This window comes from Balaenoptera physalus (genome assembly GCF_965194825.1).
Source record: "Balaenoptera physalus genome assembly, chromosome: 1".
Lineage (NCBI taxonomy): Eukaryota > Metazoa > Chordata > Mammalia > Artiodactyla > Balaenopteridae > Balaenoptera > Balaenoptera physalus.
The window spans coordinates 118,013,138-118,040,964 of record NC_138882.1 but is presented as its reverse complement, the minus strand read 5'-3'; the positions used below and the strand labels follow the sequence as shown (position 1 = coordinate 118,040,964).

Here is a 27,827-nt window from a genome sequence, read left to right as displayed (position 1 = left end):
AATTAACTAATTCTCAGAATTGTTTGTTTTTTTGCATTTCAGGCCCTGGTAATCACTTTGGTAATTCTTTGGTAATCAGTTTTTATTTTTAAACTCCTCTTCAACAAAACTGTCGTGACAACATATTTAAAAAATGAGCTACAGTGTTACACTATTAAAACATAAGAAGCCTTTCAAGATATACTTAATAGGGATTCTCAGCCCTTTTCATAGCATCACTGAGAAGTTTCACTCCCATACCAAGTACTTTATACCCCCCAGGTAGTACTGCAACTAATGCCATGCTAGCCATATCAAGGACCTCTGAAATCTTTATGGACGTATTATTTTTAGTCATTTCAATGTCTTCTTTTAGTTGATCTATCTCTTTATTTAACTCTTCAGCTTCCTTTTTAAATCCTTCTGTAAGTAGTTCTTCTTGCATCTGTAAAAAGGAGAGAGTCCCTTTTGAAAATAGCCCAAATCAAGATTTTGTATCAAACAACTACAGCAGGTAAGTATGTGTGTCTATGTCTATAATACCTTAGATGCTTTTTGACATTTGTCTAATATTTGCAAATGTTTGGACCTGGGTAGTGAGAGCATCCAGGGTTTAGAGCTTCCCATGTTCCCTCAACACCATCTCCCTGGGCACAGAAAAGATGGGCCTAGGTCAGGCCTGAAAACTACCCCAGGACTGTGTTCCAGCCCTAATAATGCACTTTGGGAGGGAATGTAGGTGAATTCTAAATATTTGTCAGTTTCATTGAGGGAGGATGACCACACATATGTCACAAAAATGGCACTGCTGACTCCTTAGGACACTGTCTATCAAACTCCAGGTTGGGACAAAGAATGCATTTACTCTAGGTATTTAAAATGAATCAGGCAGACCTGGAAATGAATGCAGCAAATTTTAGAGCTTTCAGAATCCAGTAGTTCATACCAGGCACAATCTGATACTTTCAAGAGTAGATGGAACTATTCCAGGTCTCTGATGGCTGTACCAAAATCCTAAGGACTCTAGGACTGAGGTCCTGTTCCTTGGGGGCAAATGCTACCCTATCATCACCACAAACAGCAGTCCAGGAACCTGGGCCATGTTATTTGTACGCTCCAAACCCTAACACTACACAAGGTGCTCCAAACCCTAACACTACACAAGGTGCTCCAAACCCTAACACTACACAAGGTGCTCCAAACCCTAACACTACACAAGGTGCTGAGTCTTACAGAGGTAAGTCTTCAGCACGATCCACATCTCTTTGACGTTACAGAGAATCACATGTCTTTGGATTTCCCTCTGGGATCTGACTTAAGGTCAAATTTCTGTTCCTTTATTCCTGAGAGGCTAACGTTTTGTCCATCAGGCCTTGCCCAGGCCCATCCAGACTTACCTTCAGCTTGTGCTTCAGCATTGCTTCCTGCTCTCTTAGAAGGTTTTCTCTTTCCCTATCCATCTTCTCTTCCAGCTGGGTCATATTTTCCTTGAAGCTTCTCTCTTGTGCCGCCATTTTTTGCTCCTCTTCATTCTGTTTCTCTCTTAGCAGCTGCTGTTCCCTCTCAGCTGCATGCTTCTTGGCACACTCAACTGTTTCACAAGAGTTTTAAAGAGGGAAGAACATAACAGTTACGCCGAGCTGTCACCTCCTTAGCTCAGAGATAAAATGACTTTAAAATGGTGGGAAGGAATCTGAATATTCTTACTACCACATCAGAAAACACGCTTCAGCATGTGATGCAAAGGCACTGATTGGATGTACATGCAACCCAAACCCCCCTGGTTATTGTCACATGCAGCAGAGAGGTTCCACAGAAGAAGAGGAAGCTCCCGTGTCAGGAAGTGTTTGTTTTCACACCTGCCAAAGGGAAGCACAAGAGCCACCTTTCCCTTTGTGAGCTCAGCCCTCGCCTGTACCTGCCATGGCCTTGTCCCCATCAGTGAGGGCTTTGTCTGCCTTCAGGATGGCTTCCTCTACTCCTGCCTGGGACTGCAGGAAGCTCTGGAAGACCTCATTTGCCTGAGGACACAACAAGGAGCAAAGACTTGTCAGGCAGCAAAGATGTAGTGTCTTGCTGAGGAAATTATTGTTCAATAAACCTACAGATTGGACCCTTTAAGTTCTCCATCCTTTGTAGGATCCCCAAATGGTTACAGACCCCAGAATTATGTGCAATTCTGCAAACATCCACCCTCCATTTTGTGCGACTCCTATATCTGCACATTGTTTTTCTTCCGACTAATGCTCATCTACTCTTTCTTTATTACGATTTCATTTATGGATACTTCAACTTGTAGCTTCTATCTCCTCTTCCAGGAAGCTTTCCTAAGCTTTATTCTGAGTTTTGAGTGACTGCCAAGACATTACATTTGCCCTATCAACACTACCACTTGATGACTGTGTGATCTTAGGCAACTTAGTAACTTTTCCACACCTCATATTTCTCAGTTTTATAGTGGAGATGACAGCAGTACCTAATTCATTTTTTTGAGGGCTAAATTGATTATCTCGGCAATATGGTAGAGCAGAAAGATCCTGAGCTCTCCTCTTCTCACAGGCACACTGAAGTCACAACTATTTGCAGAACAACCATTGGTGAAAAAGATGGAACCTATCAGAAAAGGTCTCCTACAGCTGAAGATATAAAGAAGGAACCACAGTGAGATGGGTAGGAGGGGTGGAGTCTCAATATAGTCAAATTCCATACCCCCGGGTGGGTTATTCACAATCAAGAAAATGATTACAACCTCAGAGGTTCTCCCAGAGAAGTGAGAGGTCCGAGCTCCATACTGGGTGCCACAGCCAGGGATCCAGCACCAGGAAGACAATCCTCCAGAGCATTTGGCTTTGAAAGTCAGTGGGGTTAACTTTCGGGAGTCCCAGAGGGCCTGGGGAAATAAAGTCTTCACCCTCAAAGGGTGCACTCTAAATCTCACATGCTCCGGGACCCAGAGAAGAAGCAGTCATTTGACAGGAGCCTGGGTCAGACCTACCTGCTGACCCTGGAGAGTCTCCTAGAGAGGCAGGAGGCAACTGCAGCTCACCCCAGAGACATAGACACTGGCAGCAGCCATTTTTGGGAGCTCCTTCTACCACATGGACATTGGTGCTGGCATTCGCCATTTTGGAATATTCCCCCTAGCTTATTAGCCCCAAGACCCAGCCCTGCCCTGGTCCAGTGGTCTGCAGGCGCCAGTGCTGGGATGCTTCAGACTAAGCAACTAACTGGGCATGGACAGAGCCGCACCCACCAGCAGACCTCCTGAGCCCACCATCGCCTCTGGACATGGCTTTGCCCAGCGGAGGGCCAGGGACCTGGTCTCACTCACCAGGGCACAGGCACTAGACCAGAAACCCCCAGGGCCCTTTAGCCAGAGACCCTGGGACCCAACTCTACACACCAGGGGGAAGATACCAGTTGCAATAAAACCTCAGTTTCGCCGTCTGCAGGGCCAGCCCACCCACTAGCAGGCTATATCCTGCCTTGGGACCAGCTGGGCTCAGGCCTGGACCAACATGAGGCCAACAGAAGCTTCAAGACACCCCAGATCCAGCAGCCCAACTGGCTGTACCCAACAGTGATCCAACACATGCTCTGGGACTCCTGGGCCCTGCAACCGGACTCCAGGATCTGGCTCTGTCCTCCAGAAATCTGGCACTAGCCCTAGGACCTGGCCTCACCCACCAGTGGGCAGGCAACAGTCCTGGGGTCTCCTGGACACTTACTCTGCTCACCAGAAATGCAGCACTAGACCCAGAACCCCCCGGGGTTCCACAGTCAGCCTCCTTGTGACCAGCAGCCTCTGCACAAAGCAGGACCTGGCAACCAAATGAACCAACAAAGACCCTCTGACTCCAATCTTCTGTTCTTTCCCACTCCCATTACTCCTCACCTTAACTCCTTTCCTGGGAACCAGTTTATAGTCCTGTTCAAACTTGCTCCTTGCTTCTAAGTAGAGACTGTGTCCTCCAGGGACAAAGAAAGTTCCTCCTGAAATACTTTTCATCAAGGATTCTGAAAGCTTCTTAAGCTCAGCCTGACAATTTTTGACAGAGGCCTCTTCATTTTGGATCATGAAAACATCCTTCTTTTTCTCCATGATGTCCTGCCAGGGAAATATGGGGAAATCCAATAGAAAGAAGCTGTTAGAGGGAAGGTCCAACTGTGATCCTCTTGGAAGAAGTAGTCTGACAGCATCAGGTACATGAGACACAGAATAATAGATGTGGAGTCAGGAGTCTAGTTTTAGTTCCAGTTCTGACAAACTCTTTGTGTGATTTGTATGAAGTCCCTTAAATCCCCTGGGCTCAGTCTCAACATCTGTGCAATGATGGGGTTGGCAGAGGCAAACTACTACTTTAACAGTAGTAGCATTAATAGTGATCCATCCATCGACAATGAACAATGAAAGTACAATTATGAATGGAAGTAGGGTTTCCTCTTCAAACTTGGGTGCTATGGATAAAAATATGTACATAGCAAATCAACTTCCTACTAATGAATTAAGTATACACTGAACAGAGTTTTGAACTCTTTTTGAATTCTTGTTTCATTGAGGATTTGAGTGTGTGAAATTATAGGAACAGAAATTTTTTGCTTGTACTTATAAATTACAATTGAGCTGGTTTTACTCTGTATGTACTAAAAGATCTTTGTAAATTATAGGATGGTCAAGGGAGACTGAAAGTCAAACTTTCAGTGAAGGTGCCAATGGTAAGCAGAATTATGATCTCCAAGAGTTCTCTCTGCTGGTGTCCACACTCCGCATAGTTCCTAGACTTGTGAAGATGATGAACAATTATTCTGTGTTTAGATTATATTACATGGAACAGGTTGACTCTAAGAAATGGAGATTACCTAGGTGGGCCTTACCTAATCACAAGCCCCTTAAAAGATGTTTTCTCCAGTTGGTGGCAGAAGAGGTAGTCGGAGAGATTAGAAACAGAAGAAGGAAACAGTGCACCACTGCTGGATTGAAGATGGAGGGGGGTTCCCCAGAGCCTCCATGTGAGTACCAAGGCCACTTGAACCTTGTTTTCAGCTATGGTACACGGAGCAGAATACCCATAGACCCTGGGCTGGTATCTGACCTGAAGAACTATAAGCTAATAGATGTGTGTTGTTTCAAGCTGCTAAGCACAGTGTAATTTGTTTTGCCACAACAGAAACTAAAAGCCCAACTTTTAGAAAAGAGATGGACTGTAGCCTGTAGAGCCCTATCACTCACTAGAATCTAAACTCCTTATATGATGAGAAGCACATGAACCATGGTGTCAAAAGGGGGAGTCTAGGTATCATTCCAGAAGAAAGGAATCAGGAAGGATATATTCTAGGGCACATTACCACCAGCTTCTTCTGGAACGTCTGCTTGTCATCCTTGAAGGAGTGCCCTAAGAAGATTGCAATGGCTTCCATCTCACAGGCTGCGTGCACCTCCAGAAGCTCCTGGAGCGTGTCCGTGGGGAGCCTCAGTCGCTGGGCCATCTGCTCACTGTAGTGGTCGGCTGCCTTCTGCACAGCTGCTGAGTTCTCACGCTCGGCCAGAGTTATCACTGCGTTCTCCAAACAAGGAACTCCTCCACTGTTGATGGCATCTATGTAGGCCACCACCAGAGTCCCCAGCCCTGAATGAGACATGATATTTATGAAATGGAGAGAGAATTCTCACCTGTTTTAATAGCTTTAGAGATTAGCATTCTAAAAATCACTAACATTTTATTGAATTTGAAGTTTTCTTTTCTTCTATCGATTCTTCTCCTCATTTTCTTCATTCTTGTAGCCTCCTCCTTTTTGTTCTATGAATCCACTTCTTTATAATAACATCACTGTGTCTCCTATTCACTCTACCTTTTATGGTTCTCAAATTCATCCCATTACAATATTAGCCGAATGATTTCAAACGATATGCTCAAGGGTCTCCCAGAACACTTTTCCCATTTTTATAAAATAAACCTGTAAGTAAATTACATTACTTGTGGGCACTATTTGTAAATGAAAATGTCTTGATGAAAATGTCATCAAGAATTTCAGGACAGTGACACCAACATTAAACCAAGCAGGGCCCATCTCAGCACATTACACTGTGACTGTCCAGGTTGCATGTCCGTGAAGCCAGCCCTGTACATAAGATTGTATTTACATTTGTTTCTCAGACTCTCAATGAGCTTACATGGATTCATGGACTACTATTTATTTTCCGATTCATGTAAATTCACAAAATATCTTGCATATCCTCACTCGAAACACTTATCCCGTCAGACACCTCATCACCATGAAGATTTCAATTTTTAACTTACATCATTAGTGTAATACTTTCATGAGATTTGGTAGCCTTACATAGGCTTCTTTTAATGAAGAAACATGCATTTACATGTGTTGCATGAACATACATCTTTCCAAGTTACACAGAGAAGAAATCACAATTGCTGACAAACCCAGAGTGCAATCACAACTTCATCACACACACTGAACCACAGAGAGACATGCTGTAGCAAAGGAGACTCACTTCCCCCTGTGACAGTGATTCCTTCTCTTAGGGTCTTGGACTTTGCATGGGTAAAGATATATGAGCAGAAATTTTTTGATTGCTTCTGGAAATTCTCATCCAGTTGGTTATCTGGCACTTCCTCAATATGGAGTAATAATTTTTTGTCACTTGTAGGCCGGTCAAAGACAAAGCACTTTCTTTTTGGAAAAAACTTCCTGATACATTCTCTGGGCATGTTGGAATTTCGGATTTTGGAATTCTTGCCTGCAGGAGTGGAAAGAGAGCAATCACTGAAGAACAGCCTTCAGGTGAGGGGGCTGAGGACTTTCATTTCTGTGGATCTTTGCATCACTGTAACTACTGTGCCTGTGTATCTCCTATTATTGAATCACGCAAATCAACCTTATGCTAATCTATTCAGGACATGGAAAATCCACCCCCCCCCGCCTTATTTTTGTACAGAGCTAAGAGTGAAGGAAGTACTTCTGAGGAGGCAGGGGAGGAATCCATTCCAAGTGAAGAAACTACTGATTATTTTCCTTACCCTTCCATGGCGGGCAGTGGATCGACTATTTATTAGATGTTTCTTGAATGATAGATTCATCCAAGAAATTGTCAGAAATATTTTTCTGACATTATAGTCCCTATGTCAGAAATGGCATGTAATGTAATGTAATGTCAGTAATGTAATGGTAGACACAAAGATATTTATGATATTGCTGAGAAAATAACCCGTGGAAGACAAATGATACTCAGGACAGTAAAGAGAAGATTTATATATCAGAGTAAAAACGTACACATACTATAAATATGTTTGGAGATTACTTTAGCGTACACCATCTCATGGTAAGATTAGCCTAAATGAAACTAGGAGACCTCATCCATCCTCTGCATCATTTTACATTGGACGTGACTATCATACAAAGGGATTCTGGGCATATATCAGTAGTTCAACAAATATTTATTGAAACAATGAATAAATGATTAAATTAAAAAATGAATATTGCTTCTAGGTACCACCCATTATCCTCTCTGCTATAATAATCTGAGTAACTAATTTATTATATTAACATGACATATGTGGTGTTAGGTTCTAGAATGAAGAGTGTGATACTATGAGGAAGAACATATTAAGGATCTGACAGTCTTACTGGAAGGACATTGCAATGCTTTTTTTTCTGAACTCTTTATTGTATAAATAGCCTATCTATCAATATGAAGGATGTAGCTACGTATGCTGGTAAGATACACTGTGTTAAAGGTATTTCAAAAATTAGTTCTTAAAAAAAAAAAAAATTAGTTCTTTTGTTTATCTTGTGATTCTGTGTTTCCAATTTGATGGATTATATTTCTCAAATAGGAAAGGAGAAGCACTTAGACTTAATATGTAATATAAGTATGTGAGCCTTTTTTTCCCATGGTGTCCATTTTTCTAAAATCATTTGGTCTAATATTGGATTATAAATTTCCTCTGTGAGTTTAAGCTCTGGTCACTGAGGTTTTCCCAGTAACAATAATGACTGAAGCCACACCCACCTGCCATTCACCAAGCACGTTAGCATGGCCTCAATCCAACCCCAAATCAAGATTGACATCAAGTGCTGAATGTCAGACCTCTGTTGACCCCACCTCCTACTGAACCTTCCACCACCCTGGCCCTGCTGTGATACCTGGAATCAACTTCAAGGCATTCTCCAGATACTCATCTTCAGTGATGGGGTATCCATCTAACTCCAGCTCCAGCATGAAATCCCGTACAGCCCAAACAAAGTCTGGAAAGAAACTCACAAACTCGGCTGAGTCCTGTACTTCATCAGAGCTGGCAGAGGATGTTGTCCTGATTAGCTCTGTTAGTTCAGTCACGTAGCTGGGATCTTAGCTAAGGAATGAGAAGTGCCCTCCAACACAATTTCCAGATCTCACCCCAGAACAAGTTTTATCAACATTCCCATTTGCCCCATTTTCCCTTCTCATAAGCCACGAGAAAGGAGTCATGGGAAAGAAGAAACAATGTCAGTTGCTATTCCCATAAACTCAATGAAACATGGTGGTTCAGTTCCTGGAAGGATACTGCAGCTGCTCCAGGGCCTGGTGGTTGATGGTGTTCATGCTGTTGTAGACAAAGATGCTGCTCAGAAGCACGGCCAGGGCAAAGATCCACGAGTCATTCCTGGAGTCACCCTAGAAAGCACATTGCAGCAGGGGACTGAGGACGCTCCTCCTCATTCTCTCATTCAGTTGTTCATTGACTATAACAGCTGTCCTGTAACTCAACAGTAAGGCAAATAACATAAATTTTCAAGACAGTGCTAAACGCAAACCTTTCTGGTGTTGACACTGACACCTCTCAGGGCCTCAGTTTCATTAGCTGTTAACAGAAGTGAGCGACGTGAAATGTGTCAACTGTTTAATACAGTGCCTGGAACACAGAAGTTATGCAGTAATAAGTGGGCCATGATTCCTTTGCACTTTTTTTCTTGATCATGGGCTATATTAGGGACTAGTGCTATTCAATTAAATTCATCATCTATTCATTGTGCATTTAGAAAACAGCAGATACTGCATCTGCTTGTGTGGATATAGAGTTTCATATGAGAGTCCCTGCCCTAGAGAGATGGAGGGGCAGATATACCTGGGAACCTATAAATACATTCAAGATGATAAACCGCCAGGCATGGAACCAAATATTATCATGTAAAAGACAAAGAGGCAATTCCAAAAAAACAGAAAAAGTACTCTGTGCATTCAGAGCAAGAAGTGATTATGCCTGACAGTGATACGATGGCATTAAGATGAAAATAGCTGGGCTTTAAAGAATTGACAGAATGTGGATTTGTGGAGCTTTGGGGATCATGTAGGTAGAAGGACCCACAGAAGCCGATCACAATTGCCAGAAAGTGTGGTCATATAGAGGTATTACAAGGTTACTTTATTTGACTGAAGTAGTGGTTACCCATGTGGTAATAGACGATGAGGCTGAAAATGAGATTCAGGACAAGTCATGAGTGACTTTGGAATAGATTATATATACTACCAAAATACACTACATGTAGTAAGGACAGCAAGTAGTTCTGCTCTATCAGTTTGCAATATGGTGTGCTTTAGTTCCTTGACAAATGCAGTTAGATAAAAACAAGAAGATTATACAAACTAAAATCTAGTAGGAATCAGTAGACCATCTTGGGCTGACACTGAGGTAATTACTGAATACTTTAAATCTGGATTTTTAAATTCACAATTTCTTAATTCATGCCCCAACCCTTGCCTGCAGTGATGAAAGCCAAAGATTCACTGCTACTACTTTAATTTAGATGCAGATTAATATAAATAAGGAGAAAAGACTGATTGCAAGTAACACTGTGAAGACAAAATACCTAATATTATCCCATTTACATTTTTATGGTGGGTCTAGCTCATTTTTTTTATAGAATTCATTGAAGGATTCATCTTCAGAGCCCCGAAACTCAGAATAAAATGTTCCTGGTATAGTGGAAGCTTTTCTGGAGATTTTAAAAATAGTTTATTCACTGAAAACATATTTTCATGATTCCTACCTCTAACCCCATATACCTTAACCTGTAGAGCCAGTGGATTCCATGGATTATAGCTTCCACCAGGATGTCTTCCTGAACCTGAACAACTGGGGTAAGGTCTCACTTTTTTTGTCCATGGCTCCCTGTACTGATAAGACTGCATATTTCTTATCTTCCCAACTCAGCTCTGGGCCCATACCTCACTCACTGTGATAGAAAAGCCCTGGAATTCAGATGCCCAATAAATATTTGTTAACTTGTATCTTTCACCCCAGTGTTAAAAATAAGGCGATCGGGCTTCCCTGGTGGCACAGTGGTTGAGAATCTGCCTGCCAATGCAGGGGACACGGGTTCGAGCCCTGGTCTGGGAAGATCCCACATGCCGCGGAGCAACTGGGCCCGTGAGCCACAATGGCTGAGCCTGCGCGTCTGGAGCCTGTGCTCCGCAACAAGAGAGGCCGCGATAGTGAGAGGCCTGCGCACCGCGATGAAGAGTGGCCCCCACTTGCCACAACTAGAGAAAGCCCTCGCGCAGAAACGAAGACCCAACACAGCCATAAATAAATAAAAATAAATAAATAAATAAAATAAAATAAAAAAATAAGGCGATCTATCCCCAATAACGAAAGTATTGATCTTACTAAACAATAAATTCAAGGTAAGAGAATTTAGCCTCATTATTCATAATTGGATTTGCAGTTTATAGGAACATGTTATAAAAGTTGAATTGAGGTGGGAAATTGAGGTGTAAGTGGAGTATCAAGAGCATAGAGGGTTGGGGCTTCCCTGGTGGCGCAGTGGTTGAGAATCTGCCTGCCAATGCAGTGGACACGGGTTCGAGCCCTGGTCTGGGAAGATCCCCCATGCCCCGGAGCAGCTAGGCCCGTGAGCCACAACTACTGAGCCTGTGCGTCTGGAGCCTGTGCTCCGCAACAAGAGAGGCCACAGTAGGGAGAGGCCCGCGCACCGCGATGAAGAGTGGCCCCCACTTGCCGCAACTGGAGAAAGCCCTCGCACAGAAACGAAGACCCAACACAGCCATAAATAAATAAATAAATAAGTGAAATTCTTTAAAAAAAAAAAAAAAAAAAAAAGAGCATAGAGGATTCCCCGCCTTACCTTTTCCACATCACCCAGGCCCTCGGTGTCCAGAAGGACCAGGGTGTGGCTCTCCTTGGAGGGGTGGGGCACACACCACATCCAGATGCCCTTAGTTTCAGACCTCACTGTGGAGCCCAGACAGAAACCTGCAAAGAAAGAGGAGAAAGCAGCACACAGTAAGAGCAGATAGTCCAGGCTGCCCAGTGGTTACTTTGGGTAAACTTGTCTGAAGGTGAGTGCCTATCTCAGAGGAAGGTGCTTCCATTTCAACAAGTACAGAAAATCCAACCTCTGTACACAGTCAGAACCTTCTCAAGAAGCACTTTGTGTCCCCTATTCACCTCCTCATATTAATGGCTCAAACTGTGTCACAGTTCAGAAATAATGTTAGCTCTAATAACCTTTCTATATTTCTCCTCCACTTTCTGATGGACTTCTGCCAGTGAGAGGTACCAGCAGGAGATCAGAAGTCAGCCTCCTGTTCCCCTGGCGTCCACCCTGGTGAGCCACAGTGGCCCAAGTGTCTCTGTTCCTCTACTTTGGTCACATCTCCTTTCATTTAGCTCCAACCAGTAACTCTGGTCTCTGCCACATTCTGGAATCTACACATTGCCTCTTCACACTACAGGAGTTATAAAGGCTACCTGGCCATTGTTCCTGCCACTCTCTGGCTACTCTGTACCTTCATTGGTTCCCTTTGCCCTGCTTGTGCCCTTGTAATTGTGCCTCCGTTAAACATCTTCAGTTATCCTTTAAATGGGTTATCTGTGTCCTTTCAGGACATGGACTGATAGATCAGCTTTTTTAGTTTTTTTTTCCTCACTTCCTCCTTGTATTGTCCTCATTTCTGTTCTCCTCTTCAAAAAATGATGAATTCTTTGTTCACTGACTCATGTGGTGATATAATAGAAGGGAAAGCAGAAAAGACCTGTGAGAATTGCTTGCTTTTCTTTCCAAAGGCTTAAGCCCACAGGGGAAGAGGATATGAGATATATGCTTTGGAAGCTGCAGGTAATGTATCTCGTCCAACAGTCCAAGATATTGACCATATGCCATATGCCAATGCTCCCTTTAACTGAGAATGGAAATGGATATGATGAAATACCTAGGGGAGCATTGTTCAGCATGGCTCAGGCCCCTCCATTGCCACATCCTGTACGTTCTGCTCAGAGAAGGTATAAGACCTGAGATGATCTGCACTCTTCTACATCGTGATGGTATTTGACTGCTTGCTGATTAATACAGAAAAATCTGAACTTCCCCAGGTAGAAAAGACAAGGTGTAACTGGAGTTCATCAGTGCAAGTTATGTGAGGTAAAGAACAGACAAAGAAGTCATCACAAGGAGAAAGAGTAGTGACTTGGTTCTGCTAGCCGACTTTGGGTGTTAATTTTGTTTGTTTGTTTGTTTGTTTTTGTTCTTCCTGTGATATGACTGGGGTGGTGAGTCACAATTCAGGTGTTTTAAAACAAAACCAGGTTAGGTATTTCCTCAGTAAGGGAAATCACCTCCTTGTTACCTGATGTAATCTCAAGTAGAAAAACAAGATTGTTGTTGAAACTCCTTGTATGTATCTTTTTCTTAGAGTTCTCCAATCTTTAATCCCTCCAAAAATGACTTATTTATTAATTTAGGCTGTCAAGGAAAAGTGTCCTCCCCTGATTGGTGATCAAGTTCCTCTCAAAGAAAGACAAACATAAAATGTTTTGTTTGAAGCCAATAAGAGATTGCAAAGCAAAAAAGAGAGAGGGAGAAAGGAAGAAAAAAGAGAGATGGGGGAGAGAGAGATACAGAGACAGAGATAGTTTGAGGGAGAGAGACAATGAGATATTCCCAAGGATCCTTAGAGTTTAGTGGACTGAGGTTCTACTCCCTAATTGTGCTGAGCTGCTGGGCCACAGAGGAAGGCATTAAGAAAGAAATGGTGTGTGGTCTTCTTAGAACTGCCCAACAGGACATAGGCGGATTGTCCTAAAAATCAATAAGAAACAAGTCAGGCAACTTGGTAGGAAAAAAAACCCCTTTTGCAATAGGAAATGCAAATAGCAAATATGTGATAAGGTGCTTAAGCTTATCTGTAGTGAGGCAAATAACATGCAACTACACAGACACCAGATCAGCAAAAGTTAAGAAGTGTTTTTACCAAAATTTTGTAAGGATGTGGATAATTCTAAATTACTGCTAATAAGCATATAAACTGACATAAAGCATAAAAGGCTTTAAAAGGTTTGATAAAGCTTAAAAGGTTTAAAAAGCTTAAAAGGTTTGATATTATCTAGAAAGGCTGAAGACATAAATACTTGTTGATTCAGCAATTCCACTTCTGGGTCTAACATAAGGAAGTTAGTGTACACGTGCACCAGGATATAGATGGAAGAATAATCATGAGAACACCATTTGTTGTTCATCAGCAACAAATGGATGAATAAATTGTGGTATCCTCTGTCAGCTGCAAAGTACAAAAGAGTGAAAATAATTGCAGACACATATGACAAACTAGATGAACCTCACAAACTTCTTATTGAGAATATGAAGCAAGATCCCAGTGAATATCAGAATGAAATTCCCTCTATAAACTTTAAGCTATTTTTAAGAAATGTTTACATAGATTGTAAAACCATGTTTAAATAGGAAGAGGGAAAGAATGCACCATGAAAATCAAAACATTGGTGAGCTCTAGTGAGGGTGTGAGAGGGTGTGATTTGGGCTTTTGGGTATTGGTGATGTTTTATTTTTTGATCTGGGCGGTGATTGAACAGATGATCATTTCATATTGATCAACTTGATTACATGTATATATATTTTTATGCACTCTTCCATATGTTTTAGAGTTCACGTATTACAAAAGACTAGTTAGAGAAAGAGAAGGGGTGCAGTTTATCAAAGTTTTGCTGTGAAATTAAGCCAAAAAGAATGCATGGTAGCCCCACTGAGATATGGGATATAGGGATTTTACTGTCTGTTCTTCCTTCCATCCCTTTTTGAAAATAAGACATGTTGAACAATATTTGTGTGCTGCTTGGAATGACTTTGGTTTAAAGCCAAAGTGAGGAAGGAGGAAGGAAGGGAAAAACTGTTGAAGATGAGCCCCTGAGCAGATGACAGTGGATGGGACCAGGACGAATGAGGTGGATGTTTCCATGGGGTTGGGAACACTTGATTACTGGACAAAATTACTGAACATTGTGGGGAGACGGGTTTGAAGTTATAAATTTGGTGGTGAGAATTAGAAGTTTTCTTCAGCGGGAGGGGTTAGGCTCTTTCTTAACATGACACTAGAGGAGGATGGTCCACAGCCTGTGTTATCACTGCTTCCAAGCAAATGGTCCTGAACAACACTGAACGACACTCACCGTGGTTCTGCCCTGCCAGGCGGTTCATCAGGAAGGATTTTCCCGTCCGATACAGCCCTGCAATGGCCACCACCACCACAGGCTGAGAAATCTGGTCAAGAATCTTCAGTGCTTTTGGATTTACTGTCAGCTGATTGTTCTGGTTTTCCACCAGACAGATGGGGTCCATTATGGTGGATCCAGACTCCATGGGAAGCTGTAACCCAGAGGAACGACTCAGTAAAACACAAGATCCACAAGTTATCTCTCACGATGCACATCAGGCTTCTGCATGTGGAACTTATACATCAATTTTCTATGTTTTGTATGCTTCTAAAAGGTGAGTATTTAGCCTAATGTGCCAAGGTCTATACAGATACATTATGTACATCATCTTATTGATCCTTACATGAACCCTAAAGTAACCTTATCCATGTGATGCATACAGCAAATAGAATGAGAAAACAAAGCATTGATGATGGAGCCATGAGAACACTAACATTTTGGGGGTACGTAGAGGCAGAATGGGACATGAAGGAGATGAGGAGTGACCAGAGACGATTTCTGGAGTTCCAGAATGATTGGGTCACTCATTAATTGCACAAATATTTATTGAGAACCTACCATGTGCTGGAGATTGTTCTAGGGGCTCAGTATCAAAGAGTGAACAAAATGGGTACAAATCCCTGCTTCATGGAGATCTATTCTAGTGGAGAAGACAGATAATATAGAAAGTGGAAAAGCAAAATACATGTATGTATATCAGAGGATAGTAAATGATCAGAAGGAAATGAGAGGGAATGGTGTTTAGAGTGTTGGGGGTTGAACTCACATAGAGTTGAATCAGGGAAAAACTTGCCAACAAAGGAAAAATGAATGTGATTGGTAACCTTGATGAGGACAGATGCACTGAATCATTGGGAGCAGGCTGGAAGAGGAGTTAGTGCGAGAGAAAGGAGACACAAAGAATGTAGCTCTCCCTCAAACACAATAGGACAGACCTTAAAGGTACCTAATAAAGTTGTGCATGCAAGAATTAATTTATTAACTGAAATTACAGGACATTTCTTATTATTTAAGCTGACAGGGAAGAGAGGCAAGCAACCAGGGTGTTTTAAGGTCTGCCTACCTATGTCACAGTCTCACATCTGGGCCAGGCTCTACTTTAAATGATTTCGTCACAATGATTGGGTGTCTCATGATCTCAAGAGACAGACAGCAGTCAGAGAGTTTTAACTGTCCCTTTATTTTCTCAGACAATACTAAGCAACATCCACATGTGCCCATACTTTACTAGCTGTGTGACGACTGGAAAGATTAATTTCTCTGTGCCTCAGATTTCTCTTCTGTAAAATGGTAACCCTAAAAGTAAAATTCAGTCTGTCATTAGGGTCATTAGGAGGGTTAAATATCTCATAATGCTTACAATGCTCTTAAAATTATGCTGGTACATAGTAAATCCTATATAAGTATTGTTTTAAAATTAAGTGTCTCTGAAGACAGAGAGGGTAATTTCTGAATGAAAGTGGAGGATTAGCTTTGGCCTGAAACAGTGACACTTCCTTCCCTGGTTGCAAGCAAGTGGGAGGACACAGCCCATGAGGAAGATGAGCAGGTAGGGGAGGACCAGTGATAACAGCTGAGAAGGAGGAGTCAGGCTGGAGGAACTCAGAGCTGCCCTGGGATGTCAAAGTACAGGTTCTGGAGTCCGGCTGCCAGGGTTCAAACCCAAGGGTTTAAGTCACTTATTGTCTGTTGAGACCTTGAAAAAGGAAGTTACCTCCACAGCCTGCATTTTCTTATCAGTTTATAGGTAAAGCAACAATTCTTGCCTGATTCATTACTGTATAGCTGGTAACAGATAGGCTATCAATTATGGAAAAAAAAATTTCCTGGATTCATGTACTATTTCAATAATCAGCAATTAGACATTGCGTTATAATGTGTCAATGAATTCTGTAAGCTGCAAATTGCCAAGAAATATAAGGTACTGTATCTAAAACCTTTTTATTAGAGAAAAACATGAATTTATTTAACAGCCTTCCTCTGTACAATTTCTTTTCTTTTTCTATAGTGGATTGGGAGCAGAGATGGGGGAGTAAAACATGACCTTTTACTGCTGTGTTATGTGAAAATTAATAAAGGGAAACCTGGGGAATTCCCTGGTGGTCCAGGGGTTGAGACTCCGAGCTCTCACTGAGGAGGGCGCTGGTTCCATCCCTGGTCAGGGAACTAAGATCCCACAAGCTCGCGCCGTGCCCCCAACCCATCCCCATCACAAGGAAACCTCACTCACATGGAGTCGGCAGGCCAGAAGGGGGAGCTCTCATGCAGAACTACTGCCTGGAGGTCAGTTACAAGAAGAATTGTCAATTACAGACCACAGGGGAAAAATCTTCAACAGGAAGGAGTCATCAACGACAGTCCCCTATAGGAAAAGGTGTACATTGCATCTCCTACAAGAATTGACTACCCGGCAACTCAGTCAATGAGAATCTGTCATCACCCTGAACTCTGACTTTTCTTTACAAACCACCCTTCCCAGCCCCTTCCTTTTCTCTATAAAATAAGGTTCTTCTTTGTTGGACTTGCCTGTGGCTTTTTCTATAGCTTGCTTGTCCCAAGTTGCAATTCCTCTGCTATTCCCAAATAAACTCACTTTTGCTGGTAAAATAACTGTTTTATTTTTAAGCTGAATAGCTGTAAGCAAGAGAAATTGTAGAGCTTATTTCTTAGATTGAATACTGATAAAGCTTTGTGTAAGTCAATGTGTCTACAAAGATTCTTTTTTAATTCAAAGTATACTGAGGTACCAAAACCAGAAGCTTTTAACTTCAAAACTAAACAAGTGGAAAAGAATAGTGCTACTAGATGGCAGAAGGCAATCAACAGTTTCCAAAGGTTACTGTTCAGGAGAATAGTTAACATACCCCAATCCCTGTATTTTCAGCAAGTACCAGAAATTATTCTGATGCAATTAATGTTTGGGCCACACATGAAAAACAATGTATGATAAACAAACATGATTAGACCTTAACAGTTATTATTAATAGTTTTTTTTAGTGAGAGTGAGATTGAATTATTCCGTATAATACAGTTCTGTAGTATTCGGAAAATCAAATGTTAAGTCAAAAATAATGCAGGGTCAATTTAGGATTTAAATTGTCTCTATGTCAAGGACCATCTTTTCCCTGTTTCTCCAGTGCCCAGCGAGGCGCAGTCAGGATGTGTCCGAGGAGGGGAGGAGGGGGCTAGAGGAAGAGACCGCACCCAGCGCCCCTGCAAGGGGCCGGGGGTTTGGGCCTTCAATTCTGAAAAGGACTTCAGCCCCCTTTCCTCAGAAGATATAGCATGCACTCCTCCCTCTCCCATGCAGGGCTTCTTGCTGCAGTCCTGCGTAGATGCTCGAGGAGGAGAGTGCAATCCCGGCGACACGCCTGGCAGCCGCCCCGGATCCAAAAGGAAACGCTGCGCTACCCAAGCAACGCGCCCGCCGGGCCGCACACCCTCCGCGCCGCGCAGGCGTCCGCGGCCTCCCCTCCTGCAGTGTGGAACCTGCGCGGGGGGATTTATTGTTGTTATTTAACGGAAATGTGCTTGGAAGGTATAAAGATTAGCAGCAAACTTACGTGGCGCGGTTGCGGCCGGCCGGGGTCAAGTTAGCTGCTCCGGCTCGCCCCTAGGGCTCCTCCTGCGTCTAGCTCCTTCTGCATCTGGCTCCTCCGGAAACCGACTCTTATTTAGAAGCTGAAAAGCCAGCCGATTATCAAAAGCCATCCCGTTATGGGTCGGGTTTATGAGAAACAAAACCGAAATCGAAAGGACATCATAAGGACACGGCTTTTTTTTTCTTTTCCTTCTTTTAATGGAAGCAGGAACCCGAATGAAGTCGGGGAAAGACAGGGAGACAGGGAGGGGTTCCTCCACACCTGGCTGGGTAAACCCAACTTTGTCCCTTCTCCACAGGTGGCTTAGGTGCCCTTGACCCCATGGTGAACGTGGCCCAAGTAATGGTAGGATGAGAGAGTTCAACAGCCTGTCTCTCAGGGGCGTCTTTGTGAGAGAAGGGGTTTCTATATTAATTTTTCTTCACTTGAAAAGTGTTTCATTTGTTCATTTCCTTTCTCTTTCCTTTTTAAAACAGCGGGGGTTTTTTTGTTTTTTTTTTACCGCGGTGGTTTTTTTTCCTTAGCAAGAAAAATACGTGTGTGTATAAAATCCATGATTTTATAGCCCAGACATACTCACTATTATTTTGTTACAGCTTTTCTTTTCTCTTCTTTTCTTTTCCTTTCTTTTACTAGGGTGCATCCAGATTTAGGGGTTGGGGGTTGGGGGGAGGACTGTTTATAATTTGAGGGTGGATGCAAATTTGGGGGTTGAGAGTTAATTCAGATTCCTTCCATCCTGTTCTGTATCCTTTAAGGCATTGTACTTACCTACAGGTTAAAAACTTGACTGCTGCTGTTAGGGAACAAGGTTCTTTTGCTCGAGGGGCTGCAAGCCAAAACACTGAGACGCTGAGGTTTGCAACAGAGAAAAATTTTATTTGTGAGGCAACCCAGTGAAGAGGCAGGAGAACAAGTCTCAGGTCTGCCTCCCAGAAGGAGAGGTGGTTGGAATATTTAGGGGACAAAGAAGCAAGGTGGTCTTAGACCTTGGGGAAAGGTGATCGGAGGTGGGGAAAAGGTGAGGTAATTGGAGTTCTGTGCAGGCTTATCTGAGTTGCATGCTTCTTCATGGGACGCCTGTGCAAATTCAGGGAGATTTGGTTTGAAACAGGTCGGAGAATTTGGGGCTGTGATGACAAAATTCACCTATGGGACAAGCAAGTATATTCTGTGCAGACTCTGATCAGCCATATTGGTTTCACCTTGTTTCAGCCAGTTTTGTTGTATTACAAGAGGAGGGATTTTCGATCTGTTCCCTTATCTGCTGTTCTGTAAGATGAGCTCAAGAATTTCTGTTAGTCACCAGTTTCTGTTACCGGTTTTTAACCCTATGGAGCAGGGTTTCACTACCACACCTGTATTTCAGACTGTAGTGAGGGAAAGCAAGGACAGGGAGAGTATAGTCTCAAAGTTCTATGGCCAAGACTCCCCAAGAGCAAGTGCTTTGACACATATTCCATATGCAGACTTATCTAGCTTCAAAAGCAGCTAGAAAAGTATAATAATCCTTAGCCAGATTGCCCTAAGCTTATTCTGTAAAATAGAATGATACCATATTTGAAGGTGCAAAGCATGTTATAATTCTAAAAGTATATGCACAATATTGACAGATTTTTCTAGACTCCTGAGTTGAAACTTGGCAGATTCAAGACTTGAACCCAAGCTGGAAAAATTACCGTGACCCCATAATTCCTGAGCCACCGAGATTGATTTAGGGGGAGATTGAGCACATGACCTAAGGCCAGATAAAGTTAATCCTTTCTCAGTTACCTGGATCCAAGACATTTCTCTCTTTTTCTGTATCACTCTTGGTCTTCTTCTGACTCTCTTGATCTCCTGTCTTCTGTTTTCATTAACTTTTTGTTGTTATCAATGAGGGTATAAAGATGTGTGTTTCAAGATGAAGACTGTAAGGCCACTTAGGTATGTTTGGTTCTGAAACATGATATATATCATTACTTACAAAGGGGTAGAATACATTTGGAGTCTCACTTCCAGCTTCCATGGTTGTAATTGCTTCAGGAAAAATCCAATAATATTGGAAAAGGAAGAATGATTAAAATGGGTTCCTAAACTGAAGGCAGTCAATGAGACTTGATTTAACTGAAATGAAGTTTTCTTCAGTTTCTATTAATTTAACTCCAGAAAAAGTGGTCTAGCATCTTGTTTTAGAAATTGTGCTTATTTGTCACTTAGTGTACTCAGCTTTGGGTCTAGTGAAAATTCTGAGAGGAAGAGTCTCATTTTCACATACTGCTACTCAGAGTTTAGTGAAAGACCACAGCTGTGGATGGACCAGAGTTCTAAACAGCTCAAACTTGAAGCGCTTTCAGTTCAGAAATATGAGTGCAGTTCATCAGGTGAGGAAAACGTCGGTACAAAGGAAAAATAGTCCTTTGGGGATATGATTCTTAGGCTTGGGGAGTCTAGAATTGGAGAGAGTAGCCACTGTGACAAAATGTTTGTAAAAACAAGGCAAAACTAAAAGCACCTTGGATATTGCAGAGAACAGAAATAAACAAGATAAAAGAATAGGCATTCAGGACTATACAAAATGTAAGGCAGTAGACCTTGATGCTTATTTGGCTATAATAAATATGTCAATTTACTCACAAGCTGGAGTGGAAGTGTATCACCTGAGGAAATTCAGCCTTAGTGTATCTGGAACATGAGGTAAAGGGAATACTGAAATTCCAGTTTTCTGCATCTGGTTTGGTGTGGTGAAGACATATGTATGTGTATACCTCCTTTACACATCTCCAACACTTGTCAGGGATGGTCAATTTAATGTTGAGGAATGTTTAATTTGTCACTAGGGTGTCAGGTTTCACTGCTGAACTGATAGTGTTCAAGCTAAACTCTCTTTAGATCCCATTTATAAAAGGAAAAAAGTTATTTCTGGTTTAATGTTTCCTTTTATTATTTTTGGAGTGTCAGAGAGTTCACATGATCAAAGTTCACAGACTTTAATACTGTTGGGTAGGGGTTGGGGGGAAGGTGTCCATTAGAGCTACCTGAAAAGAGAAAGCAGGATCTAATACAAACTGAAAGCCCCAAGTGTCTGTGCGTTCATCCACTGTAATGGAGGTCTCATTCAATGTTGTCCGTTCCTCTAATTTTTTTGGATTTACACATACTTCACCAGGAGTATTTACCTTCTCACTCACCTCCACTACTTTTTAAGAATATTGGAGCCTAATAGTCATATCACAATTGTAGGAGTAAAGTGCAAATCTTAAACTATATAATACTGGCCCACCTAATTCCTGCATGAGAAGTGGTTAGATGTCTATCAATTAAACTGCTACCTTCTTTTGTCTTGGTTCTTACTTGGATGTGAGGGGAATAGAAACTGCAGCCGTTACTTGACAAGGAGCTACTCTGGTTAGGCACAAACTTTCTCTCTTTCAAAGCATTCCCAACTCTTCAATATACTCAGCTGAATTCTACTCCCTATTTTGTGCCCTTTGCATATACCCAGTACGCTATAATGATAAGAAAACAAAGGAAAGTCTGCTTGCTAATGAAGCCACATTTGGAAGAAAACGTGTAAATCTCTTTTTAAAGCTGTAGCTTTTCAGCTGGCTCCTTTTCTGTGCTGACTAAGACCATAGCAGGACGTCAACACATCCCTCCCAAGACGAGCTTTTTTTCAATTCCTGGGGATGAGTTTGGCCACTTACACAATACAGAATGAGCTTAAAATCATGTGACATGAGTTACACTTGTTGTACCACAAATCGCACAATTAATTCAGAATTTGTTTTCCTAGTAGAGCTGTGGAACACTCTTATAGAGGCAGTTAAGAGTCCAGTTTGACCATGACTCTGAGAGGATGGGCACCATTGTCTGGATGTGGTAAATAACTTAAGCCCAAAGTCATTACAGGGTGCTGTGTACCCAATAGGCATAATACATGGGTTTGGAGGCCAATGGCCCTCAGTATCATTCATTGTGACTTCTTTGGGGGAATTTGTGCTCCTTGACCTTGCAAATCTAGGCTTGTGGTTCTAGAGGTCCTGGTTCCTAGAGAGGGTATGTTTCCTCCAGGGGACACACTAAGGGCACCACTAAACCTAAAGCTATAGCTGCTGCCTGTTTTCTCTGGGCATCTTGTGCCAATAGAGCAGCAGGCACAGGAAATAGTAAACATACTAGTAGTTTATCATGATAATTGGCTTTGATCATCATGAAGAGGTGGGATTACTGCCACATTATGGGAGCAGGGAGGAATATTTTGGCTAAAGTAATAACATACAAGTCCTAAGGGCATACATGCAGCTTTGCAGACCTTGTTTTCTTTGGAAGCAGAATAAAGGCATTGATGATTTTAAATCATGATATGTTAGGAATGCATGTTTTAATTTCTGAGTTAAACAATAGACTCAATTCAATTAACAACTTCGAAACAAATAGAAGACAAATGGAGGAATAAAATATATTCAGTCTATCTGAAAGAAGATAGAGATGAGAGAAAAAGAAATACATAATAGGGGGAACACAAGGAAAGTGTAAAACAATATAACATACAAAACCAAATGAAGCAGTAATGTAGTAAATAGAAATGAAATTAATGCAACAGGTATAATGCATACTAAGTACATAATATCAATTAAAGCATATGTTATTTATGAGACACATCTAAAATATAAGCCTATGGAAAGGTTAAACATAAAGAAAGGGGATTTGTACACTATACAAATAATAAAAAAATATTATAGAAAACAAAAAATTTAGTATAATATAAAAACAAAAGTATTTACAAGTGTTACATGAAAACATATTATAGTGTGTGCATGTAATATATAGCAGCATATAAAAATAGACTTTAAGGGCAAAAGAGCCTGTCTGTAGTCATACAGAAAATTGATGAAAGTTTCAGTTTTACAGAAAGACATAATATTGTTATATTTTTATGTACCTTATAATATAGCTTCCAATAAATTAAGAGGAAATGGGCAGAACTAAAAGAATAGGCAAGATCACAAGTTTAAGGACACACTTATCCCACCTCTGTGATTAATTGATAGAACAAACACACAAAATCAGTAATCATATTGAAGATTTGAAGGGGATAATTAATAAATTGAACAAATGGATATTTTGTATGTTAATAACTGTGATCAAACACTGTATAAAACATATTTTTTCAACTTAAAGAATTAAAGTCAAGCAGAGTTTACCAATTTACAATAATGCAATGTTAAAAAACAATGACAAAAAGATAACTGGAGAGTCTTATATATATAAATTAAAAATTATAATTCTAAATAACCTATAGGTCAAAGAAAATTTTATTTTGAAAAACATAAAATATTTTTAAATGAGCAATACTGATAATACTATATATCAAACCTTCAGGATGCAGTTAAATCACTAATATCAGTGAAATTCATAGCCTTAAAGCCATGAGCTAGTAAAGAATTAAAGTAGAAAACAAGCTAAATATCAATCTCTACAAGTGATACAAATGCAGAGAAAGTAGAAGAAACCAAAATAAAAATGAAAGCACACTTAATGAAATAGAAAACCAATATACAATAAGAGAATCAAAGCATCCAAAATGTTGTTTCTTTATAAAACTGGTAAAGCTAGAATGACTAATCAAGAGAAATGAGATCCATGTTCCAAATTGCTAAGAATGCAAGTGCCTCAAGATAATATTGCTCCAATCTGAAAAACAAGAAAGGACCAAATAATCTATAAAATCATGGTTTTTAAAATCTATCACAGGTGAGGTCACAAGGCAAGAAGATAAACTGAATTCCAAAGGGTCGCAATCTCCTTTGAGAAGAGAAGCCACATAAACTTTTTTAACCTTTATCTGATTATAGAGATTAGAATAAATTAATAAAATTTTAATGGATTTCTTGAAGATTTAATGAGGGCTAGAATCCCTGAGAAACCTTGGCATGAGAGGAATCCACACATACTCATAAAAAATTTCCACTGACCTCCGTCAGGTGTTCATAAGAAATAGTAGATGTAGGGCAGGAGATATGGATACCCTTGGTTGGGGAGGCTGACTGGGTTTTCGAGGTTTGAGGTGCAGCAGGAATACCTGGAGAACCTAGGAGTATGCAGGCATTCAACAAAGCCTTGCATTGAGTAAACAAACAAACAAACAAAACAAAAACAAAACCAAAAAACAAAAACAGTAGTCTACCACTGGAATATGTCAAGAGCATAGAGAGAGACTGCTTACAAGACAAGTATGCAGGGTCTGCTAAAAGTTGAGGGTGGAACAGGAATACTAAGAAAATCTTTTGGTGCTTCAGGCCTTCCACTACAAACAGCGTAATGGTAGAATTCCACTGGAGGAGTGTGAAGCTTGTAGTGTACTTGATGTAGATATAGCAACAACAATACCCAGAGCAGATGAATTACTACATGGAATCAATGCCCCCCACAATCATCCTAACTGAAAAAGAGGTGTGCCATTTTTCAAACATAGATATTATTATCTCGATATCCAATTTCTTTTACAATGCCAAGCATACAATAAATATGGAGTCAAGCAAAAAACAAAACAAACAAAAAAAAATACCAGTTAAAACTATGCATTATAATGAGATAAGACAAGGAGCAGAACCAAAATCAGGGATAAACCTAATGTTGAAACAATCAGACAGGGCCTTTGAAATCGCTATTATTATTATGTTGAAGGATCCAGTGGAAAGGTGAATAACACACATGAACATATGTAAAATTTTTTAAAGAATGGACACTATTAATAGAGTTAAGTGGAAATCCTATAAGAGTAAAGCACAGTATCAGTGATCAAGACTTATTTTAATGGAATTAACAGAAAAGATGTGGACAAATTGGTGGAAAGAATTAAAGAAACTGAGATAGATTGATAAAAATTAACCACATGGAAACACAGAAATAAAGAGAAAAAAAATTATAACTGAGTGTTCAATAGCTGAAGACACCTCACAGGACAATGCCAAGAGGTTTATTGTGCACATAATTGAAAAAAATAAAAGTAGAAGAAGTAAAGAAAGAAGCAGAAAAAAATGTTTGAGGAGAAAATGTCCCAGAATTTTCCAAAATTAATAAAAGACAAAAAATGGCAGATCAAAAGCTCATAGAACCCTAAGGAAAACAAATATAAGATAAATATGGCCATGCACCTCACAGACTAGCAATAAAAACCAAGCATAAAGAGAAAATCTTGAAACAACTGGTGAAAAAAAAAGAAATATTACAGAGGAACAAAAACTAGGATTGGAAACAAACATTGCTAGAAATTATATAAGCTAAGGGAAAGTGGAATAACATCTCTAAAGTATTGAATGAAAAATGTCCACCAGAATTATTTACACAGTCACAATGTTTTTGAAGTGAATGCAAAATAAAAACTTTTAAAGTATAGCTTTCGAACCCTTGTACACTGTTGGTGGGAATGGGAATTGATGCAGCCACTATGGAAAAGAGTATGAAAGTTCCTCAGAAGACTAAAAATATAACTACCAGAGCAAGGGAGTTCTCTTGGGCCTCATTATAAGGGCATTAAACTCATTCATGATTGTTCCGCATTCATGAACTAATCACTTCCCAAAGGCCTCACCTCCAAAAACCAGCACATTGAGCATTAGGTTGTCAACGTATGAATTTTGGGGAGACATACACATTTAGATGGTAGTAGAAAAGTTCTCTAGGGAAACCAAAAGACAACAGGGAGACAAAAACAAAAACAGTAAGGAAATTTTAGTTCCTGACACCACACCCACAACAAGTGGTAAACACAACCTAACCTCTAGACAGATAACATAAAACCTCACACTAAAGGCATATTTACCTCAGTTCCTTTAAACCCATTAAATCACACCAGCTTTCAAGAAAAAATTACGAGGCAAAAAACATAGTCTAAGGAGACGAATCAAGTATCGGAACCAGACTCAGACATGGCAGAAATTTTGGAATTGTCAGACAAGAAATTTAAAATAACTATGATTAATATGTTAAGAGCTCTGATGGAAAAAGAGGATAACATGAAAGAACAAATGAGTAATATAAGGAGAGAAGTGGAAACTCTCAGAATCATAAGGAAATACTAGGAACCAAAAACATGGTGACATAATGAACAATGACTTTGTTGGGTTTATCAATAGACTGGACATGGTTGGGAAGGACTCAGTGAGTTTGGAGGTGTGTCAGTAGAAACTTCTCAAGTTGAAAAGCACATCGTATTCAAATTGCAGAAAATGAAAGACAAAGAGAAAATCTTGAAAGGAGCCAGAGGAGCCAGAGGGATAGAATGCGTTGCTCATAGAGGCACTAGGTAAGAATTACATCAGACTTTTCTGACTTTTCTTCTTGCTTGAAAGCACACAAGAAAGAGGAGAATGGAGTGAAATATTTAAAATCTTGAAAGAAAAAGCAGCACCAAATTAGAGTTCTGTATCTACTGAAATTATTCTTCAAAATGAAGGAGAAATAAATACTGCATAGTAACAAGTTGGCCTTCCTCTCTTCACTGGCATGGTATCAGAAGAGGCAACGCCACCACCACCTGGTAGTAAATAGATCATCTCCCACTGGAGTCAGGGGCGGGCACGTGGGTCAAAGTAACTAGGCACTACCACACTTTATAGACAAGTTGTTATCAGTGGAGGACTAATGGGACCCACCCCCACCCAGCAGTAACAAGGAACCCCTCCATCCAAGGCATCCAGAGAGGCTGAAGTGGGAATTTACACTCACCTCACAGTAATGGTATGGCCATTACTCATCTTTCTTTGCCAGCAAATAGCATTTGATTTCTTATAAGGGGTCACTGGACAATTTAAAGTCTGCTCTAAAATTAGAGTATTATCCAAGCTATCAGGAATAAAGGCTTAGATCCTAAAATGACCAGTCAGTGTGTAAATAGAACGTGGGACCATATTCAACTCTGAATTGAGACAAGTTGGGCAAGGACTCAAGAATTCTCTCCTCCTGCCTTCTCTAACTATCTCAGTCTCTCTGATTAATTTTTGTAAATGATAAGATTTAAATTTTATCTTCACCTTGTTTATGAATGTAAAATTCTGGTGTCCATTTTGGAAAAATACTGGAAACTTTATTTCCTATTAATATAAGTGAAATTAAAAGTAAAAGTAGAGCAAGGCTACTTTGAAATAGGACTAAAGTTCAGAGTCAGCTGCTTTTTCTCTGACCAAGAAAATCCAGTTATTATCAGGGAACCAAAATTAGTTCCAGGGACAATTGAACCTCACAATTTTTATGTATGAAGTAACCAAATTTCCTGCTTATCTTTTTTTATAAATTAATTTTATTGGAGTATAGCTGCTTTACAACGTTGTGTTAGTTTCTATTGTACAGCAAAATGAATCAGCCATACATATACCTATATCCCCTCCCTTTTGGGCTTCCTTCCCATTGAGTTCACCACAGTGCCTTAAGTAGAGTTCCCTGTGCTATACGGTATGCAGTCATTTGTTATCTATTTTATATATAGTATCAATAGTGTATATGTGTCAATCTCAATCTCCCAATTCCTCTCACCCTCTCTTTCCCCCTTGGTATCCATACATTTGTTCTCTATGTCTGTGTCATTATTTCTGCTTTGCAAATAGGATGATCTATACCATTTTTCTAGATTCCACATATATGCGTCAATACACGATATTTGTTTTTCTTTCTGACTTACTTCACTCTGTCTGACAGTCCCTAGGTCCATCCACGTCTCTACAAATGACCCAGTTTCGTTCCT

General features: G+C 40.6%; 1 protein-coding gene across 1 annotated transcript; it reads right to left on the bottom strand.

Annotated features, from left to right (window-relative positions):
• Positions 1-64: 64 nt before the first annotated feature.
• On the bottom strand, positions 65-27,827 carry LOC309668114 (guanylate-binding protein 3-like). Its single transcript, XM_082477459.1, has 11 exons — positions 18,065-27,827; positions 14,457-14,652; positions 11,122-11,249; positions 8,541-8,650; positions 8,140-8,336; positions 6,488-6,733; positions 5,326-5,606; positions 3,875-4,087; positions 1,898-2,000; positions 1,377-1,570; positions 65-424 (listed from the first exon to the last, which is right to left on the bottom strand). Exons 2-11 carry the CDS (start codon positions 14,644-14,646, stop codon positions 185-187), a joined length of 1,902 nt encoding a protein of 633 aa, XP_082333585.1. The 5' UTR covers positions 14,647-14,652; positions 18,065-27,827; the 3' UTR covers positions 65-184.